We start from the raw sequence: 19,759 nt of genomic DNA on the forward strand, positions 1-19,759 counted from the left end.
CCTGGTATCATTTTATTAACATCAAATTTCACAAAAAGACCAACAATACAATTCCATTGTACAGCGGTTATATACTCATTAGTCACTTTATAAGTATACTAGGCCAGGCATTATAACTTTTATTACTTTGATTCAGGGGGTGACACTTCTATTGTCCAGTGTGTATATTTCCATGTAGCATTTGTGCCTTTATTATAAAGTATGAAACTGCAAGGCACTCTTAGTTTTGTTGTACCACTCAATGAGAAAATTATTATTAAAAATATAACTTAAAAATGCAATAAGTGTAAAATTCACAATTTTCTGTGATCTTTCATTGAAAAATCCAAGTACCTAGTCCATTTGATTTAAATAAAATGTCTTTCGTTTTTAAAGCAATTTCAACTTGCCCCATTAAGAACATATAATTTTGTTGTTAAAGGAATATCTTTGTAAAAGTGTGCAACCCAAAGCAACAAAGTCTGTAACCCAAAATAATTCTGTGGAAACACCTAATGAAATAGTTTTTTTTTTTTTATTGGGGAGTCATTGGGTGTTAGGATACAAATCCTTAATTTTTCTTATTTTTCATGTGATTTTTTTCACCCAATTTTTTACCATCAAACTTTCAAATACTTTCAATATATTCTTCATAAAGTATCCTCAAAGAAAAGATGTCAGAATGATAATTAAATATCAAATAAATAGCTTTTTCATAGGGGAGTCCTTGGGTGGTAAAATACAAATCTTTTCTTTTTCATGAACATTTTCACCTGCAAAATAACAAAAAGTGCCAATGTGTCCTCCATTATGCTACAAGATCATAGTCATTTACTCAAATTAAATGAGATTTTTGGAAGTTTTTTTTTTTTTTTTTTTTGGGGGGGGGGGGAGGAGTCAAAATTTCATAGGGGGAGTCAGATTTTCATGATGAAAATCTGACTGGGGAGTCACATTTTCATAATGAAAATCTGACTGGGGAGTCACATTTTAGGGGAGTCAGATTTCATGGTACACCGGTATTGCGCGCAGCACATACCGGTAAAAAGTTTGTGAATTATTTCCAAGGGATGCAATTACTCGGTAATTATTTGGCACTTCAGAGTAAAATAGTTACAAATCCTTCATTGTCAATCCATCTAGGCAAAAAGGCAAGAAAGTAGTAGTAAGTAGAGTCGTCCACTATACACAGCATACTTGAGTAATTATCTGCATTATGAATTGAAATAGAAGCCTTCGCACAGTTCTTGTAAGCCCCATTAAAATTATCCTATTTTTTAAAGTCCCTTAGCAAAGTTTTAAGCTTCCCGCACACTGTTTCAGCGGATGCGCAGCAGATTCACAGTAAGGGTTTCTGCGGATGCGCAGCACGCCTCATTTGCATGGTAAAATACGCACACATCCTGCACATCCCCTACACCACAACCAGCACACTTCTTGCATACCTCTTGCATACGTCTTGCAAACCTTCTGTGTACTTCTTGCATACTTCCTGCGCATATCTTGCACACCTCCTGCGTACGTCTTGCACACCTCTTGTGCACTTCTTGCACACCTCCTGCGCACTTTCTGCATACTTTCTTGCACACTAATTTAAATATTTTATAACACAATTTAAATTTCATTAACTCATTTTTCAATCAGTTAATATTAATTCTACAAAGACAGGTTCTGAGTTACATTTAAAGACGTGCCAACAGAAATATTGTTAAATCTGTTTATCAACAACAAACAAAAAATTACAGTCATATATTGTGCTTTATTAATCAAATTAAAAAGTCGAACAAAATCAGCAAAATCCAAGCCATGTCCATATTTCTCTTCTTTACGTCTTTCTGCCACATTCCTCTTCTTTACTGACCCTGTCCTGCTCCGTCCATCTAAAAAAGAGTATACCATAAAGTCCTACAAATTTTCCACACTGTGCACAATGCTTAACATCCAAATCTTAAACATCCATGTGGAGGACAAAAAAAAACATCAATATACACATTACTGTTTGAGAAGTCCTAATATCAAGTGTTTATTGTTCATATAAAGAATAGGTAGAAAGGTAGGCAGAAAAAATGTCTTGGATATTAAAAAAAAAAAACAAAGTGCTAAAACAACTTTGAGGAATACTTTATATACATTCCTCACACATCTATGTTATGTTGAAATCTTAGGGTTTATGGTTGCATTCACTTTTCACTTATTTTCAACATATACTTGTTGAATGATGTAATCAACTTGCGGTTAGTGTTGCTCTCTTTTAAAACTTACTCTGCACAGCTCTTTCAACTAGAGAATCCTTCACAAAAGAAACTGTTGCTGGCAGTTCTTGTGGGCTGAAAAAACTCTCTAGTAACTTCTTTATCACAAAGACCCCATTTCCATAGATTTTAGATCGATCTTTCCCCGTGGGGAGTCTCACTAGATTACTGTCAGCTTAGCCGGCTTAAGCGTCTGTCCCGCCTACTGAAAGCTGTAAGGGGGTAATTAACTATGGTGCGCGCTCGGCTGACTGCAATTTGCGTGAACCCTCAGGGAGTAAGGTCGATCTAAATTTTTATCCCTGGATCGATCTAAATCTCTGGGAATACACCCAAAGGTACTTGACTTTGGTTTACTTTGTGAGAGTTTCAATGAGCCACCAACTATAGGTATTCACAGCAAAGTGTCCCTTCCAGCCTTGTCATGCCAGCTTCTGCATGTTGTCTACTCTCTAGGATCACCAGAAATAAACAATTATTCAACAAATATCCATTTGTTCAAGTAACATAGTAAGAGACAGATTTTTTTTAAGATTCAACTGCATTTGAAGGAACATTTTGGTGAGCAACTGAACATAGTTTTATAAGAAATGAAGAGACTAAACAGTGATTGCATTCTATATCCTCGTTTCTTTGTTTGCTAAAAGGGAAGTATACATTATAAATTATAACTTAATTAATGTAATATAGATATAATGTTTATAATGCACACTACAAATTAGATCAATTTTTTCATTTTCAATTTGATTAGATGCCAAAATGATCCAATGCATTACTGTAATACATACCTTCCTCAATCCAATTTTTCTACACTCTGTACTCTTCCACTATGATCCCGAATTAAAACTGGCTTTATAGTAAACAGCCGGCGCCTTCACTCATTTGCTGTTTGTCTCATAAACAAAGACTTAGACAGGATACCACACATCTGATAACACCAAATAGGTGGTTGATGTAATTGGTCTAACAATAGCTGCAGGAATAGAGACCTAATAATAGGTGCCAGGCTAACAAAAGACAGTTGTTGAATCTGTGGTTGGTGAAGTAGGGTATTCTCTAACATCAGCTAACTGTTAAACCTTAGGCTTAAAGTGTGATTGAGCATGATTTATAATAAAATGTATCTTTAAAAATATCAATTTGTCCTCGTTTCCCACCCTTTATGAGGGACACTACCATACCCTTTATGTTCACTTACTTTTACATTACATTACATTACACATATGAGGCTGGATTGAAATTTCACTTTTTAAAACAGCCAAGGTCAATTAAAATCTGACTATAAGCAAGATAAAATTTGACTAGATAAGGTTGACTTTCAATAAAATAGAAGAAATATGAAGTTAGTAAATATCATCATAAAAATACTAAAAATACATTTACTGTGTTTTTATCTTTTTGTGAAAATTAACTAGCAAAGTCAAGAATATACCAGTAGGAGCCATGTTTAATTTACCACAACCCTAGATTTCATGACTGATTTGATAAATCCTGATAATATTCTTTTTTAATGGCGGGCATAGCATTGCAAAAGTTGTGATTTAGTGAATGAGTTTAAAGGGTTGATTAGGCATTTTTCTATTAGATGTTGTTAAACTTATATTGCCCTTGACTTATTCTCATACTTTGAGTAAGGTACACACCATACACACACTGGACAATAGAAGTGTCACCCCCTAAATCAGAGTAATAAAAGTAGGCAGATCTCGGGTAGTTATAATGCCTGGTCTACTTATAATGTGACTAATGAGTATAAAACCGCTATACCATGGAATTGTATTGTTGGTCTATTACATGTACAGCAAATGTTATTCCTGTCTTCCTCAAATATGGCAAGATACAGGCAATTATCTAACGGTTATAGGTGCAAGTTATTAACCTGAAGAGGCGGAATATAAGCAATGTCAGAATATCGATACAATTGAATTGTTCAGTCAGAACCATGCAAAGGGTCTGGTCTCGGTATAGAAACACTGGATCAAGAGACAAATTGCTTCTGATGGGTCGTCCAAGAAAAACTACTGGCCGTGAAGATCGACGACTGATTTTGATGTCCAGGTTGTTAAAGTTCTACATTGCTTGTCAGTTGACAACACAGTGGAACAATTTCACACATAAGCATCTGTCTGTGAAAATTACTAGGCGTTGGTTACATGCTCAGAGAGTGTACAGCAGGGTAGCAAGACTGAAATCTCTTATATCGTTACAAAACAGGCAACATAGAGTAAACTAGGGTCAACAGGATCTGGAACTGGACAGTCCATGCCAATTGGTCCTATATATATTTTTTTCTGATGAGTGTCGCTTTTGTCTGACCTCTGATGGCAGACGGGTACGATGCTGGCAAACTGCTGCACATGCACTGAATTTTCGAACCCGGAGCAGCATATTTATTATGGTGTGGGGCTGCATCAGCATCCATGGCGTAGGCAAATTGATAGTGGTTGATGGAAACATGAATCACTAGAAATATATCAATGTTTTGGAGTCAGGTTTGCTACCATTACTAACATGTTTGGTGACAGGAATTATCCATTTGTTCACCAGGATGACAATGCTCCTTGTCACAGGCCCAGAGCAGTTGATGATTGGTTTGACCAACATGGCATTCGCAGGGTGATGTGGCCTGCCCAGAGTCCGGATGCAAACATAATAGAAAATGTGTGGAATGGTATGTCAAAACTTTTTACAAATGCCCGTCTAACCAGCAGAGAAACTCTGTTATATTCAGTGTTTCATACTTGGGCCATCATAAGCCCTGAACGCATCAGATATTTATATGAATCCTTGCCTCATAGACTGGCACCTATTATTAGGTCACGTGGCTATGCCACTAAGTACTAATTTTGGACTTGAAATTGCATATTTTGGTAGAATGTATATTTTGTTCTCATTTTGTAATTTTTGTGAAATTTGATGTCAATAAAATGATACCAGGAGCATATCATTGCACAGTCATTTATCTCCCCCATAGTATTCTTCTATTGTCCAGTGTGTGTAGTTTGTTAGAACAATACAATTCATAACTAGCTTTACATAATGTTATTGATTTGTTTGTTGGACTAATTTGGCAGGATTTCTTTCTGGCCTGCGACATAAATACCCACTATAGCTCACAATAATGTATTATTAATCATAGTGTACTTGCCACTTATATATGATAATAATAAAAATTTTATATAAGCATTGAATATTTCTAATTGATGGATATAAATTAAAATGTGTATTGAAGTATTTTGTTTGTGTAATGTCAGTGGCATTGCATATACCTGTATCTTGTATTGGTACATATTAAATAATCAAATGATAATTTTTTTACTCTAAAATAGCATACCCCGATAAAATTAAAAGCTTGTTGTATACTCAACTCACACAACTTAAAATTTCTAAGTTTCCTGTACACTTGTTGCACACTCCTGACAAAAAATTTGAGTTTTCTGCACACTTATGGCAAACTCCTGATGAAATTGTAAGTTTATTGCACGCTTTCTGCACACATCTGTTGAGAAACCAAGTGTCTTGCACATTTTCTACACACTTATGACAGAAAAATTACATTTTCTGCACACTTGTTGCGCACTCTTGATCAAATTTCAAGATTATCGCACACTCTCCGCATGCTTCTATTGAAATATCAAGTCTCCTGCATACTTTATGCACACTATCTGTACTTAGGGAAGTGTGCAGCAAGAAAGAATTTTTATCGCACACTTCTGCACACTCCCCAAAGCTGTCTACTGCACACTCTAAAGTGTGCCGCACATATGCAGTGCATCTGCAGCACATGTGCTGCACACTTTTCAATTTGCTTAGGGGTGCCAGCCATGCAATAATAACAATTATTATTATTATTATTATTATTATTATTATTATAGCCAAGTGGCATGGCTACTTCTTTCTTAACTCAGTTTCATGTGAACTCCGAGCCTTCAATGTACGCCTCATTCGATCTACGTCGGATTTATAAAGGCACAAGTGACGGTTGTAGCCTGGAAGCTATAAATTTACTGGAACATGTACTGTGTAGGTGTACCAAGTCTGAATTTCATCCTACGTCTAGTTCTCCTCGTCAATCATTTTATTGTTTGTTTTCTGCGGTGATATACTTCAATTCGAGAAGTTAATCATTTTCAATGTCTGAATTGGGGAAGGTTTGAAGGAAATGTAAAAATATGATATGGCTATGGGACATTTCAAACATTGATAATTTACCATGAAACCCAACAAATATAGGGCAACATTAATTTTCCCATTAGCTTCGGAATGACTGCATACCAGAGGCACTTATATGAAAATAAGGTACATCTACAACATTAGAAAAGCTTATAAACCGTGAGCTATAATTTAATTATTAACATGTTGCTAAGTCTTTATGGAGCTCAGTTTATTGAGTTATAGAAACGTTGGATGGCTATTATCACAAATTGATTGTACAATAGATATCACTGGATGGCTGGATCGAAAATTACGACTTTTAAGTTAAAATTAAAACATTAAAATGTGCGATAAATTTTGCAAAAATAGACCAACCATGCTTTACATTTTGATAAATAGGTATATAAATTATAAAATGAACCAATAATAACATTTTTATCCACTTACACTGGCAAGCCCCTGTGACAGCTGTCTTTTAGCAGCGGGAATCTGACATTTTTTGGCCTGTTGGATAGGGTCCACCCTCTCCTTTAGGTCTAAAAATAATAATTGTTATACATAAATATTGATATAGATATATTGAGAGGCCCATTTTCAAGTTTCAAAGAAAAGTCATTACATTGTAGAATCGTTTTCCGGGAAAAGTATTTTCGAGTTTTTATCATATGTAATTGGCTACCTGAAAATGTTGGCCGCTTCTTTGGATCTTGACTCCAAGAATCAGTTATGATCTTCCTTAGCCAGTCTTCTGTGTCAGGGATTTTATTCATATCAGGTCTCTGTCCTTCACTCACACATGCTTTGACAACCTTTGTTTTCTTATCTGTGAAAAGCAATTAATAATGCATTGGGAAACTAAAGTGTATCCCATGGATTGTTTTAAAGAGGGTTAGGGTTATTTAATGAGGTTCAAGTCTAACTAATGAATAAAAATTTCACCATTTTTTGTTTGTTTCCCCGAGAGATACATACTAACAATATAGGTATGATATCCCGCACGTAAATGCAGTAGTATCGAAGTAGCAAAGAAGCATTAAAGCAGTAGTGGTGTGGAGCATATTTGCAGTAGAAATGCAGCATACCCTACTGCAATTCTACTTCAAAAATTACATAGGGTTGTACAGAGGAGGAGCATTAATGCAGTAGATTAGCAGCATGATAGAAGCATGTTTCAAAAATGCTAATTAGCTCCCAATGCGAAGCAGATTTGAGGCATATTTGAAGTATGATTGCAGTAGTCTACTGCGCTGGAGCATCTACTGCGTTTTCGTGCAGGGTAGCCTTAAAAAATTAAATATTATTTTACAGCTTGAATCAGCAATATACCCTTCTTTGCTGTCTTTGGTTTGCAGCTATGTTTAAACAAAGCCCCAAGAATTTTGTTAATGAAACAGCAACAAACAAACAAAAAATTACACACGCCATTCAATTAATTACCAGTACATGGTAGGCTCTTTGATCTTCTCTCACACTCTTTTCACAAAAGTTAAAATAATATCAAAATATTAGTAAAGTATCTATTTACTTGCGTAAGGCATTTCCTTGGCCAGGATTTCCCAGACAACAATACCAAAGGCATAAACATCAAACTTAACATTTGGCTCACAGTTCACATCTTTCCATTGTTCTGGGGGCACATGAGTGATTGTTCCTCCATGTTCTCCCTCTCTCCTACTCATGCCTAGCTGTGAACATGAGCGCCACTGAGCCAATCCAAAGTCACATACCTGAACAAAGGAAAAAATGAAAAATTAAGAGGACAATATACTGGGGGTATGTACCTAGACAGCAAACAGTGGTTCCCCTGCTATTAGGTCGACATTATAATTACTCTATCAGTGGTCAGCCATTGTGTTATCCATCAAAGTAACACCCTTTTGCCAAGATTTAGCCAATTGCTACATTATTGTCAGCTGTATATATACCCGGTAGGGTCTATATAGGCTCCCCCCTCCCCCAGTCAACATACTCCGTACCTTTACATTAAAATCCTCATCTACCAGGACATTCTGTGCTTTAAGATCCAGATGCAGCATGGCTGGGTTGCAAGTGTGGATGTAGTTCATTGCAAGGATTATCTGGTAGATCATCTGGACTTGGAGAGGGAAAGGCACTTCAAGGTCATGTACAAAGTCAGATAGGGATCCGTGGCACATGTACTCCATTACCAATGCATATTCTTTAGTCTCCATGACAACACCAAATAGTTGGACTATATTAGGATGCCTGACTCTCCATAACTTTTTAGCTTCACTTTTCAAGCCTATTATATCCCTGTGAAAATATATTTATTTAAAGAAAAAAGCCAATTTAGCCAATGTACTATCATTATTATAATAAAGAGATGATAAAAAGACATAAATCAACAAATCACATTCAATTCAATACATCAGTTAAGAAGAGATAGCTTATATAAATTTGCCCTATAGGTACAATGTTGTTGCTTTTGTTTCCATTTCAACAATTAGATTGGCATAATTACAACAGCTGAAACCCTCACTTTTCAGGAACCTCCACTTCCAGAACTTTTTTCACTGCAACATCCCCCCAGTGTTTGTGATGGGCGTGGTAGACGTTTCCAAAGCCTCCCGTACCCATCAGTTTGTGGTATGTCAAGTCGGTAGACTGGACTGGTACAAAAGCATCAGCTAATAACTCTTTGGACGTCTCACGTTGCTGTTAATACAGTATACCAATGGTTATACCATAGTATTTTTATTGTTTAGAATGTCACAGCAATAAAGTAAAAATACAATGTTGATTTTTCATTGAATCAATTTATATTGACCTGATTATTTACTTCTTCCTCGTATTGGAAAGCATAACTCAGAAAGTTCTGAAGCTGAATATAAAACAAAACAATGTACAACCCACACACAAAGTATCAAACAATCTCCACATCGTTACTTTCCTACAGGCAGACATCTTCACATGGTATTCTAAACGATGCGTGAGTGTGGGGTTCGTCTTGGGGCGGGGGGGGGGGTATCGATTAGGGGACATGAGGAGGAAACGTACCGGTAACAATGAAGAAAAGCAAAACGGGCGAATCAAAATTAACCCTCCAACGCACGCTCCACTGTCACCTTGATTGGTTAATAAGCCGGGAAAAATAAGGGAAAGAACATATAAACTTAGGACTACCGGATCATCCTAAATGCAAGAACATACACATACACAAAATAAATAAATAAATAAATCAATAGATTAATTAATTAATTAATTAATTAATAAAGATAGATGCCAGTGTTCGGACCCGCTGCATGCGATGTAAGTACGACGTACACTGTACGTGCAATTGTTTTTATATCAACCTGAACGCCAATAATAATAATAATAATAATAATAGCCCAATGGCATGGCCACTTCTTTCTTAACTCAGTTTCATGTGAACTCCGAGCCTTCAGTGTACGGCTCATTCGATCTACGACGGATTTACAAAGGCACAAGTGACGGTTGTTGCCCGGAAGCTATAAATTTACTAGTACATGTTCTGAGTAGGTGATCAAGGTTGTATGTGATCCTATGTCTAGTTCTCTTCGTTAATCATTTTATCGTTTGTTTTCTGCGATTCTTTTTCACAAGTTCATCTTTTTATTGTCTCTGTTGTACTGAGTATATGGCGAAATAATTAAATTCGTTTAAAATTACTTAAACAAATTTTTGATCGTACTTTTTTATCTTCTCTGTCGCTGAGCCACCAATTAAGGGGGGGGGGGCGGAGTAGGGACATGAAAGCAGACTAACTAATTGGGTGTATTCCCACAGGGGCCAATACTTTAATTTTGTATACTATTTTACTCGTCCCTGATTTCAGAGGGTAGAAATTTACCAGGTTAATTAGCCAGTCAAGGTGACAGTCAAGCGTGGTTAGACCGTTCATCTTTAAAGTTCCTCTCAAGATTTTCGTTTCCTACCTGTTGTATACTTTGACTCGAGGCTTCAGCCATCTCCCTTTCTTTATATTACATTGCTGTTCGGCAAATTACTACTTTTTATGCGCTTTATTTCACCGCTTAATTGGACTTCCTGATGCTCTACAATTAATCCAAGGTTGTGAATCACCGTTAAGATGGCCTCGATAGATACCGCTATCAGTCAACACAGAATATCATTCAAAATGCTCATCGGAGAACATAAATTGTGCATTAACTGTGTGTTTTAATGTGAACAGTGACAAAAACATTGGATCCAATATGGGATAACGAAAACGGTACGAATGGAGTGCTGTTGATATTCGCGATGTAATGGGAATTTATTAAGATATGTACTGTAGTATAGGGACTATGATAAAGCGACTCATGTTCAGTGTCATCACGACAGGAACATGCTGATTGTAGCTATGGAGCGAGGTCAGTTTCTAGTGACCTCTGACATTCAGAATATCAGTGCTGTATGTGTGACGAAGTTGTTGTCTTTATCTTTTGCAGTTACGCGAGGTAGTAAATGCATCTCTTTTATATTCTTTCATGTTATTTATTAACTACTTTTCCAGTTGGTTCTCCATTTCTATCTCTACCTCACACAACATCTAGCGGCCTACTCCAGTTTACACTGTACACGCAGTCGTATAATTGTCGTTTAAGAGCATGTCAATCAACTCAGTTCCTCTACAAAACACTCCTAGCGTCTTATTCACTCGTGGCTGTCAAATAATGACATTACATGCATGTATGTGACTTGTTCCTATTAGCCATTTATTGTGTTTGTTACAACTTTTTATAACTGCACAGGGGGCTAGCAATTAAACATCACAGTCGAGATTTAATCCGTTTAATGGCGCGTGTGGAGACCATCAGGGAATTAGCGGCATCCCTTTTTGAGTGGCGTCGGTCATATTTAGTCCGCGAATCATCTGTTCTGGATGGATGCTACATGTAGTTAATTGTAGTCAAGGACAGAGGTGAGCTTCTGGTGACCTCCGAAATTCAGAATCGCAAGCTGTGACACAGATATGGGTGGTCATCTTGATGTATAGCGTTCATCGCTGTGACGGGAAACGTAAAAAATCTTAATTTTCTCTTTTTCTTTTTTATGTCATTTTATTATTTTATTTATTTTTTATTATTATTATTATAATCTTTTTTTTTTTTTTTGAAATTATGAAAGACGCGTAAGTAAAATGACCTTTCATGCAAAAAACTCTAATGTTAATCTTATAAATGACAATAATTATTATTAAATAGGGAGGATTATACACTGTACTGGTACAGTGTATGTGATTCAATAACATATATTGTACCTGTAACTGAACCGTTGCAAGCTTGGAATAATTGTAGTTTTTTTTTATCATGCAGTATATAGATCGTGTTACCAATTGTAACATTAAATAAAATACAACCGATTAAACACCTGTAATAATAAAATCTTCGTTTTACTCCGACAATTAAGAAGGTTCTATAGATAGTGTGTAACTCTACCCTTGACAAATCATAGCATCCGTTGAAAAATTGAGAAGTTCAGATCAAAAGCATGTCAAAGGTCAACTTCAGGGTCTCAGTGAGATTGCCAGAATATGACCTTCTATACAAGTTCAATAGTAACTATGGGCGTATCTCTGCCAGTTTTCGAGATATAAGGGATAGAACATTTGCAAAGTTCAGTTCAAAAATATATTTCCATGTAGCATTTGTGCCTTTATTGTAAGGCACTTTTAGTTTTGTTGTACCACTCAATGATAAAAATTTTACAATAAGTGTAAAATTCACAATTTTTTGTGATTTTTCATTGAAAAAAAAACCAAGTACTTAGAGCATTTGATTTTGATAAAATGTTGCTCATTTTTTTTTAATTCGACTTTCCCCATTAAGAGCATATAATTTTGTTGCTGAAGACATATCTTTGTAAAAGTGTGCAACCCAAAGCAACACATTTTAAAACCCAAAATAATTCTGTAGAAACACCTAATGAAATACGAATATAATAAAATCAAATCAAAGCCTATACGATCAAATATTGTCATCTAGATCATCTATTTTTGATATTTCAATCTAAAAGTGTGCAACGCAAAGCATTCATATTCTCTATAACCCAAAATAATTATGTGGACACACCCACTAATATTTTAAGGAAATCAGCTTTGACATCAAGATTGGGTCATTTATTATTGACATATCAATCTAAAAGTGTGCAACCCAAAGCATTCAAATTTTGTAGCCTGAAAAAATTCCGTGGTAGCACCATCTGATTGTATCATTTATTATTACCGTTCAGTTAATTAAATTTTGCAATGAAAATCCAAATACAGCAGTTATGTAAAAAGTCTGTGGTAGCACCATCTGATTGTATCATTTATTATTAACGTTCTGTTAATTAAATTTTGTAATGAAAATCCAAATACAGCAGTTATGTAAAAAGTCTGTGGTAGCACGATCTGATTGTAACATTTATTATTACTGTTCAGTTAATTGAATTTTGTAGTGAAAAATATCCAAATACAGCAGTTATGTAAACAGTTTCCTTATTATTGTTCCACATGATTTCTAGGAAACAAAACCTGTTCAGCAGATTTCTTAAACTATGCCAACATAAAAATGGGCAAAAAAGAAAAAAATTGAACTTGGTATAACTGTAGCTTTTCTACCATGTAGTATGAAGATCACGTTACCAATATTAATATTAAATAAAATACGACCAAAAGTTTCGTTTTACTCCAAGAATCAAAAAGGGTCTTTAGATAGTGGGAAATTCTACCCTTGACAAATCACAACAATCTTTCAATTTTGAAGAAGAAGAAGAAGTCGGTCCTATATTTCTTAGTTGAAAAGATTTCGGTTTCTAAAAAATCACACCAATAGTCCCCTCTAGAATTTAGAATTTCGACTAGCTGAATCATATAGCAGATGTCAACCGTACCCAATGGTACCGTTCGCCCTCCAAACACCAAAAATTTTGGAGGCCCTTTGGCGGGCCCCCGAACCCCACGCTATGGGGGGGGGGGGAGGGGCGAGGGTAGGATTCCCATCCAAAGCCTGTCTTTCCTAATAAAAAAATAATAAAACAAAGAATAAAATGGACTCCCGTACCCATCAGTTTGTGGTATGTCAAGTCCGTAGACTGGACTGGTACAAATGCATCAGCTAATAACTCTTTGGACGTCTCCTGTTGCTGTTAATACAGTACACCAATGGTTATACCATAGTATTGTTATTGTTTAGAATGTCACAGCAATAAAATAAAAATACAATGTTGATTTTTCATTGAATTAATTTATATTGACCTGATCGCGGGGGGGGGGGGGAGGGGGGGGGGAGGGCGTACGTACCGGTAACAATGAAGAAAAGCAAAACGGGCGAATCAAAATTAACCCTCCAACGCATGCTCCGCTGTCACCTTGATTCGTTAATAAGCCGGGAAAATAAGAGAAAAAAACATACAATGACTTTGGATTACCGCATCATCCTAAATGCAGTCTACCAGAACATACACACACACAAAATAGATAAATAAATAGATTAATACAGTGTACGTGCAATTAATTTTATGTTAACCTGAACGCCAATAATAATAATAATAATAGCCCAATGGCATGGCTACTTCTTTCTTAACTCAGTTTCATGTGAACTCCGAGCCTTCAATGTACGCCTCATTCGATCTACGTCGGATTTATAAAGGCACAAATGACGGTTGTAGCCCGGAATTACTACTTTTTAGGTGCTTTATTTCACCGCTTAATTGGACTTCCTGATGCTCTACATTTAATCCAAGGTTGTGAATCACTGTTAACATGGCCTCGATAGATACCGCTATCAGTGAAGACAGAATATCATTCAAAACGCTCAGCGGAGAACATAAATTGTGCATTTACTGTGTGTTTTAATGTGAATATAGCGACAAAAAATGTTAAAAACCTTAACTTGCTCTTTTTTTCCTTTTTTTTATCATGGTGAAAAGTAGGTCAAAGGTCAACTTCAAGGCCTCATGCAGTGAGATTGCCAGAATATGACCTCCTATACAAGTTCAATAGTAACTATGGGCGTATCTCTGTCAGTTTTGGAGATATAAGGGAAAGAAAATTTGCAAAGTTCAGTTCAAAAATATATTTCCATGTAGCATTTGTGCCTTTATTATAAAGAATGAAACTGTGTGGCACTCTTAGTTTTGTTGTACCACCCAAAGATAAAAATTATAATTAAAAAAATATGACTTAAAAATACAATAAGTGTAAAATTCACAATTTTCTGTGATTTTTCATTGAGAAAACCAAGTACCTAGTCCATTTGATTTTGATAAAATATCATTAATTTTTTTTAGAAATTTCGGCTAGCCCCATTAAAAACATTTGATTTTGTTGTTAAAGACATATCTTTGTAAAAATGTGCAATCCAAAACAACAAATTCTATAACCCAAAATAGTTATGTGGAAACACCTAATGAAATACGAATATAATCAAATCAAATCAAAGCCTATGATCAAAGACTTGCCATTTAGATTGAATCATCTATTATTTCAATTTATTAAACCCTACGGCTCATCAGAATATAAAACAGTGACAATATAAAGTTAGATCTAATCAACTACCATGACTACAACAACTGCTACAGATACAAACAATAATAATAATACGAATAATTATAATAATAATAATTATTATAGATATTTCAATCTAAAAGTGTGCAACCCAAAGCATTCATATTCTCTAACCCAATATACTGTAATTATGTGGACACATCCACTGAAATTTTAAGGAAATCAGCTTTGACATCAAGATTGGGTCATTTATTATTGACATATCAATCTAAAAGTGTGCAACCCAAAGCTTTCAAATTCTGTTGCCTGAAAAATGTCTGTGGTAGCACCGTCTGATTGTCTCATTTATTATTACCGTTCAGTTAATTAAATTTTGTAATGAAAATCCAAATATAGCAGTTATGTAAAAAGTCTGTGGTAGCACCATCTGATTGTATCATTTATTATTACTGTTCAGTCAATTAAATTTTGTAATGAAAATCCAAATATAGCAGTTTCCTTATTGTTGCTCATGATTTCTAGGAAACAAAGCCTGTCAAGCAGGTTTCTCCAACTATGCCAACCTAAAAATGGCCAAAAAAGAAAAAATTGAGCCCAGAACTTATAAATATTTTTTCACCAATGGTCACATCATCACATTGTCACATCAAAAATAATAATAATAATAAATAAAATAAAATAAAATAAATATATAAATAAATAAATAAACTAGAGGGTCAGAGAGGTGATACCGCCTCCGGATATTGTACCACCAGCATTATTGTAAAATGGGGAGGATTATACACTGTACTGGTATGTGATTCAATAACTGGTATTGTCCCTGTAACTTTGAGGATTCACCGTATAGATCTTAAGGAAAATACAGGTTACAGTACAGTAGGTTACGGTACAGTTACAGGTACATATAAGTATTATCACTGATCTTCAGAGATGCATCAGTAATAATACTTATATGTTCCTGTAACTGTACCGTTACAAGCTTGGAATAATTGTAGCTTTTCTACCATGCAGTGTGAAGATCACGTTACCAATTCTAATATTAAATAAAATACGACTAAAAGTTTCGTTTTTACTCCAAGAATTAAGAAGGCTCTATAAACAGTGGGAAATTCTACCCTTGACAAATCGCAAGAATCGTTTAATTTTCAAGAAGAAGAAGTCGGTCCTATATTTCTTAATTGAAAATGATGGGCATATCTAGTTTTCTGTCGACAATACACCATGCGCAACTATTTATGTTAAGTGTGTTCGAAATGTTTTTCCTATTTTTCTGGCAATACTGTCTTCAACCTGCCATCAACATACGCTAAGCCCCCAACCTAAGTGTGTTAGCTCTGTTAAATTCACAATGTGCGAATGTTGAATGTTAAAAACACTTTTCCTCATATTTGGGGTTGGTCGTGATAGTTGACTAAATTATCAGTAGTTTCTGACCAAACGGAGAGAAGGTCAAGTAAATATACCTGTGACATATAACTATGCTTGTAAATGTTTTCCAAGAAAAGGTCCTGTTTAGATCAAAACATCAGATTACTGTAAATCACTCAGGCAAACACGTTGCTTGCACTAGTTTTCATCTGTAAGGGCAGTGAGACACCGTGAGTTTAAGGGGCTGCTCTCCTATTTTACCTGCATGTACCTGTATATATATTTCGAGTGATATCTTTCCTAGACCAGTTTCCCTGGGTAATATCTTGAATTTGTATGCACGTCCTAAACCCAACTATTTAGACATTGTCAGAAAACGTAGCTGACACAGAGACATGGACCCAAATAAAAGCAGAAATTAACAAACATACGCCATGTTCAGAAAGTACGTCATCTAAGATACAGCGAAGATAACGACGGTAACGCCCACTTGCGATCACATGTTCAAAGTCACCCAATACAATTACGACAAGTACCTTAAATATGATATCAAGCTTCTCCCATTTCTTTTATTTAAAAGGATGTCCGTGCAGTTCTTCCACATGTACACCCGGCTCTTTCCAGCGTTGTAGATGACACTTATTTGTTAGTACATACGGTTTAAGAATGGCAGTATTACATTTGCTAACTTGCACGTTTTTGTTTGTTCTTATTCAGCATGGTAGAGTTTGGGGAAATGAATTTGTCAACATGCAGTGCAGAGGCACTGGCACCGCCATAATTGATACGCACACCAAAGAAAAGGTTTGTATGCCGTGATAGTTCAATACTTCACTGTATGTCACAACCTTATTTATGTTTCAATTTATTTATGTGGTTTCTTTGGTCAATGTCTACTGTGTGCGGAAAAAAATTGGGACATTTTGCAGAAGGACCAACGGTTACAGTAGACGAGGTTCGCCTTGGAAAAGCAATTTAAGACAGATATAACTTGGGTTTTATCTCTTGGACTTAACGTTTTTCGGGTTAGAACAGGAATAAGAATGTAATAGTTCACTTGATGATGTTTTTTGACTTCAAGTACACAAAGTGAAAAAAGGGCAGGACCGATAGTAAGTAGACCTGACTGGAGTGAAAAATTATTTCGTAATGATAAAATCAACATCCATTTTTGTAATTGCTGGCCGAAACCGTTGAAAGGTAGGAGCACGCTTCAGTTTGCCCAGTTGGTTGAAAAAAAGTGCAGTGGCGGATTTAGGCGGGTGTCAGGGAGGTCCTGACCCCCATCGGTTTCTAAAAAAACACACCAATAGTCCCCTCTAGAATTTAGAATTTCGACTAGCTGAATCATATAGCAGATCTCAACCGTACCCAATGGAACCGTTCGCCCTCCAAACACCAAAAAATTTGGAGATCCTTCGGCGGGCCCCCGAACCCCACGCCATGGGGGGGGGGGGTGGCGAGGGTAGGATTCCCATCCAAAGCCTGTGTTTCCTAATAAAAAATAATAAAATAAAGAACAAAATGGATTCCCCTTCCCTAAAATAATCCTAGATCCGCCCCGGGAGTGTTTAAACACTGAACCGAAGAGCTGCTTTAAACGCGTCTAATTTTACTCGATTTTAACAGGTCGCTGAATTGGAAAAGAAGTTGCAGGAAACAGACGTAGAACTGCGAAACAAGATTAGGCTTCAACAAGAACAGGTAGTGAAATGCGATGCTTTGGTGTCAGATCTCACCAAGAGATTGGAAAAAATTGAAGAAAAACAGGCTAGTGTAAAAGGTACGTGATGTATAAAGTCATGACAAAAAATAAAAGTTTTGAATTAAATGATTGTTTACGTAGTTGTTACGTAAGAGTAGAATAAAATCTATAGGCATCCTGCTAGGTAAGGGTGACACTTTTTAGTAGGGGGGTATAGATCCAAACCATGTTCCTGGTAGGCCTATTGTCTGCACATATTTTCAAATGTTCTTTACCGAATCTTGCCTTCGGATTCTCGATTTCAGTGTGTCCCCGTGACTTTATTGAACTCTTTGGCAGCTGCTACTATTATTCGACGGTTCAGAAGACTTGGCACCAAGCTCAGGAGCACTGTCAAAGTATCTCTGCCAATCTGGTTACTATAACTTCTAAATATGAAAATGAGATCATATGGAAACATTTACCAGGTAAGTTCCTTTCCATTATGCTATTAGAGAGTTAATAGTTAATAGTTACAATTTTCAAGTCAAGGTGTGTTTGGGTACAACTTTTATATACAGACATATACAGGTAGCATCTGTAGATATAACCATCGCCTGTGTCTGTCGTTGTCGTTGATAATATCCGTGTTACCTGTTGTGCGTAATGAAAATTTGGTGTTTATTTTGCTGTTAAACATATTGTACTATTAACAAAATAACCTATTAGGTATTTCCTTCTTAATATCCGTACATTCGACAGCTTTTCTGTCTTGTTCCAATTCGTGAGCACTTGAATTTGTTGATGTCAGGCAAGTATCAGATCCACCAAACATAAAGGGCAAAAAAAGAAAGAAACTGATCAATGTTCAACATTTTGAAATGTGATTTGTCATTCCAGTGTCCTATTTTTAAAGAAAATAGTTAGTTATTAGTGGTGGAAAAAACATAGCAACGAGAGTTGGTGTGCCCCCTAAATAACAATATGCAATACTTACAGTGAACAATGTACATTATGACTTTTATTAATTTTTTTAGAAAAAAATGTCCAACGCTTTTAATGTTCCTTTAAATATTTTCAATTCTTTAATTTTACAGGTAGGTTCAGTAAAGCACTGGTGGATAGGTGCTAGCGACCGGATATCCGAGGGGACATGGGTTTGGGTTGCCAACAACTCCAGACTCACGTACACCAACTGGAATAAAGGTGAACCTAACAACCAAGGTGGATCGGAAAACTGCGCGGAGTTAAACAAGGAAAGGGGGTCTCCCACGTGGAATGATGTTCCATGTAGTGGTACTCGACAATTTGTCTGTGAATGGTCTCGACTTTGACAACAGTTTCAACCCCAGGACCAATGGCAATGTCATTGCATTCTTTTACGTTACACCTTTTACCTTTGTCAAACAATTTGATCCTTGTTAATACTTTACAGGTACATTTAGCTGGTTCTTTATTATTCCTTGTAGTTACCTTTCAGCCGTGAGAAAGCCTTTATCAATGAAATACGGTCTTTCTATTGCCTCTAAATTTCCCTGAGTGAATTTTGCAAAAAAAATCATGGACGAATTTTAATAAAGATTTCAGGATAGATCACATATCATCCAGGAGAGAAATTTATATATTGGGGGACACCGTTCGATACATTTGGTTTATTTGATTGTTTACTGTTTAAGCCGGGGATAAGAAAACAAGTTGTAAAATTAAGAAGGGGTAAATTTTTGGCTAAATATTTAGGTACTAATAAAGATGAGTAACATCTTAATCATTTGATTCTGTTGGCATTTTATTTTTCATCCAGTCAGATTAATGTACATTACAAAAGTTGCATGAATATATCTAAATAAAATA

General features: G+C 35.8%; 2 protein-coding genes and 1 long non-coding RNA gene across 4 annotated transcripts in view; 1 reads left to right on the plus strand and 2 right to left on the minus strand.

Moving 5' to 3' along the window:
• LOC106155330 (dual specificity protein kinase pyk3) overlaps nucleotides 1-10,458 on the minus strand; it is a 28,722-nt gene extending 18,264 nt beyond the window's left edge. For both annotated transcript variants that reach the window (XM_087010419.1, XM_087010420.1), the window contains exons 1-6: nucleotides 10,304-10,458; nucleotides 8,887-9,062; nucleotides 8,363-8,660; nucleotides 7,912-8,113; nucleotides 7,066-7,209; nucleotides 6,834-6,922 (exon numbers count right to left, since the gene is read on the minus strand). In XM_087010419.1, the coding sequence (XP_086866545.1) occupies nucleotides 6,834-6,922; nucleotides 7,066-7,209; nucleotides 7,912-8,113; nucleotides 8,363-8,660; nucleotides 8,887-9,062; nucleotides 10,304-10,336 (942 nt within the window). In that variant the 5' untranslated portion in view covers nucleotides 10,337-10,458. The remainder of the gene's footprint in view (nucleotides 1-6,833; nucleotides 6,923-7,065; nucleotides 7,210-7,911; nucleotides 8,114-8,362; nucleotides 8,661-8,886; nucleotides 9,063-10,303) is intronic.
• Nucleotides 1,612-6,078, minus strand: LOC147762732 (uncharacterized). Its single transcript, XR_015333687.1, has 2 exons — nucleotides 2,242-6,078; nucleotides 1,612-1,859 (listed from the first exon to the last, which is right to left on the minus strand). It is a non-coding gene; the product is annotated as an uncharacterized LOC147762732 (long non-coding RNA).
• Nucleotides 10,459-16,817: 6,359 nt separating the features above from the next.
• Nucleotides 16,818-19,673, plus strand: LOC106155331 (perlucin-like). Its single transcript, XM_087011103.1, has 4 exons — nucleotides 16,818-17,028; nucleotides 17,854-18,007; nucleotides 18,235-18,396; nucleotides 19,010-19,673. The coding sequence occupies exons 1-4, from the start codon at nucleotides 16,891-16,893 to the stop codon at nucleotides 19,240-19,242; spliced, it is 687 nt and encodes a 228-aa protein (XP_086867229.1). The 5' UTR covers nucleotides 16,818-16,890; the 3' UTR covers nucleotides 19,243-19,673.
• The last annotated feature ends 86 nt before the right edge of the window (nucleotides 19,674-19,759 follow it).

Source organism: Lingula anatina, chromosome 4 (assembly GCF_051362555.1).
Source record: "Lingula anatina isolate TDL-2025a chromosome 4, LinAna3.0, whole genome shotgun sequence".
Taxonomy (NCBI): domain Eukaryota; kingdom Metazoa; phylum Brachiopoda; class Lingulata; order Lingulida; family Lingulidae; genus Lingula; species Lingula anatina.

Coding starts and splice junctions, on each gene's coding strand:
- LOC106155331 (XM_087011103.1), top strand. CDS start 16,891: ATGGCAGTATTACATTTGCTAACTTGCACGTTTTTGTTTGTTCTTATT. Junction 17,029..17,853: donor ATACGCACACCAAAGAAAAG/GTTTGTATGCCG, acceptor CGATTTTAACAG/GTCGCTGAATTGGAAAAGAA. Junction 18,008..18,234: donor AAAACAGGCTAGTGTAAAAG/GTACGTGATGTA, acceptor TCTCGATTTCAG/TGTGTCCCCGTGACTTTATT.